This window comes from Sodiomyces alcalophilus, assembly GCF_042370955.1.
Source record: "Sodiomyces alcalophilus JCM 7366 unplaced genomic scaffold ACRALscaffold_9, whole genome shotgun sequence".
In the NCBI taxonomy this organism is placed as follows: Eukaryota; Fungi; Ascomycota; class Sordariomycetes; order Glomerellales; family Plectosphaerellaceae; genus Sodiomyces; species Sodiomyces alcalophilus.
Window position 1 is genome coordinate 2,406,081 of NW_027263540.1, and position 2,616 is coordinate 2,408,696.

At 38.9% G+C, this 2,616-nt stretch overlaps 1 protein-coding gene across 1 annotated transcript; it reads left to right on the forward strand.

Annotated features, from left to right (window-relative positions):
• Positions 1 to 1,653: 1,653 nt before the first annotated feature.
• Positions 1,654 to 2,325, forward strand: ACRALDRAFT_213878 (uncharacterized protein; the record flags this gene model as incomplete). The annotated part of the gene is made up of 3 exons (XM_071024150.1): positions 1,654 to 1,761; positions 1,883 to 1,942; positions 2,314 to 2,325. Coding segments are annotated over 3 exons (180 nt in total), but the record flags the coding sequence as incomplete, so codon positions are not given.
• Between the last annotated feature and the right edge of the window lie 291 nt (positions 2,326 to 2,616).

The window sequence follows — 2,616 nt, forward strand, 5'->3', positions numbered from 1 at the left end:
GGCGTTAAAAGAAGATATAAAGAAATATCAATAAGAATTAGGAGCTTTACTATATCTAGCTCTTCACTCTAGGCCCGATATAACCTATACTATTCATAAGTGTGCCCGATATATAAGTAATCCCTTAAAGGAGCACTTTATAGCGTTAAATAGAGTTTGGGCCTATATAAACGCATATCCTAATATAGGTTTTCTATATAACTATAAAAGAAATAACCTATATATATATAGTTACTTACATATAAGCTTTTCGAATATTCTTAAAGATAGAACGTCTACCTTAGGATATATATACTGCGTAGGAATAAATAATCCTATTAGCTAGACCTTATCGAAACAGAAAGTCGTTGTTTTATTAATAATAGAAGCCGAATATATAGAGTACCGGTATTTATACGCCCCCGGTTTACTATTTATTATCCACTCAATTCATTTTTAGAAGGTTACGCGACCGCGTGCATAAGCAAGATCCTGGCCGTATATACTGCGTACCTATACCTCACGATAAACCTCAATCTCTATAATCAAAACCAGATATCTTAAGCCACTAAATCACTACTGTTTCTGCCTCTGTATTCATTGACCCTAAGGTATTAAGAATATATAATATTCTTATGCTAGGTACCGTTTTATATAGCACGTAATCCCGATACCCTAGTTATATAACCCTATCACACACACCACGTAATCCTAATACCCTGGTCACGTGACCTTATTACACACCACGTAATCCTAATACCCTAGTCACGTGACCTTATCACACACGCCACGTAATCCTGATTACCTACTCTAACGTGTACAGGTACGTAATATCTATAGCTAAGATCTTACTTATACACGCGCTCGCGTTACCTTCTTATTTAGGGTTAAGTGGACAGCAAATACCGAACCGGGGGCGTATAAATACCGGTACTCGAATATATGGCTCTAACCGAGGATTTCTACTATTCTTATAATACCGAGTGCTAAAAAGGTCGCTAAAAACCCGGAATTTTATAAAAGAGTAAAGCATATTGATAGACAGTTTCACTTCTATGGATAATAACTACAGGAATATAATATAAAGGTAGTGTATATAACTACTAAATATAATATATCCGATATAATAACTAAAGGGCTACTAAAAGAGACTTATAATACACTCTGTGGCTATATAAACCTAAGTTATAAGGACGATACACTACCCATATATAACCTACCACCTTATTAAGAAATAAAAGAACTTAAATACTAGGTTTTTTACTTATAGACAGGTCTTCCTAGCATAAAATTAAAAAGGGTTTTCAATTTTTTCCCTTATACTATAACAAAGATAGAGGTTTTCTTTTTTTTTCTCGCTTTGAAAATATAGACTGTAAAATAACTAGCTAAGCTGCACCTATTATATAAGAGTCAGCTTACGGGGGGGTATTAGTATTATATCCAGAAAATCAATATATCTATATACGGTATAGTATAATATACGAAACCTCCTGTAAGTCAGGGACTTCCTGAGTCCTCTAGGGTCCTCCCGAGTCCCCCAGGGACTTCCTAAGTCCTCCAGGGTCCTACCGAGCCCCCCGGGACCCCAAGTAGACCCACGGACCTTGAGGTTGACCCACGGACCTTCAGGTAGACCCACGGACCTTCAGGTAGACCCACGGACCTTCAGGTAGACCCATAGACCTTCAGGTATACCCACGGACCTTCAGGACCTTCGGGGGAACCCACCGACCTCCCGAGCTCTCCAGGAGCCCACGGACCCTCGCCTATACTTCTAGGGTCCGGATACCAAATCAGTAGCTTTAATTAACCGTCGGAAAGGGTTATATATACTAGGCTGCCTGCCTCCCTCTTCCTTTCCTTTCTCTCTCTCTGTATCTTACTTCTGCAGTCTCCACAGTCTTCTATAATTCAAACTGCCTCTTTTCCTCTAGATCTTCCTCTTCCGTTCTATCTCTTCGTGACCGTTGTAAATTATCTTAACCTGCGCTGCTCTAGTAGCCCGTTACGAACCCAGCCTTATTATTACTAATATAGCTACTATATCTAACACAAGGGGAGGGTGGTTATAACTATTCTTATCTGTAATAATAAATTCCCACGCCTCCTTAATTCGTATTATAGTGGTAGCCTAAGGGTATCCGATTTTAGTTATTTTAGTAGCTCTTTTAGTGGCTTTAGATAGCCTCTATACGCTGCCGCGGTTATAAACCAGTCGTATATACAAGAGCTTACCGGTGGAAAGCTTCCTGTTTCCGGACTTCACGACACTAAAGCCGTGTTAATCATAACAGGCCTTTACGGCTACAAGGAGCTTATCGTGGGTGGCAGAAGCCGGAATAATAGGTCCAGGGCAGGAAAAGAATATTATATATTTCGGAATACTTAAAGATAGATACAAATAATCGAAGAATAGCAGCCCTTTTATAGTATAGAGCATTCGAGATAACTTATAGTGAACAGCAGTAGTCTTACTACTATAAGAATTTTATTATGATCGGGGGTATATACCGGTACGTGATATATATAGCTAAGATAATAGTGTATATAGACTACTACGCAGGCTCGCGTAACCTTCCGAAATAGAATAGAGAGGGCCGTAAATACCAGAAAGGGGGGTTATAAATAGTGGTG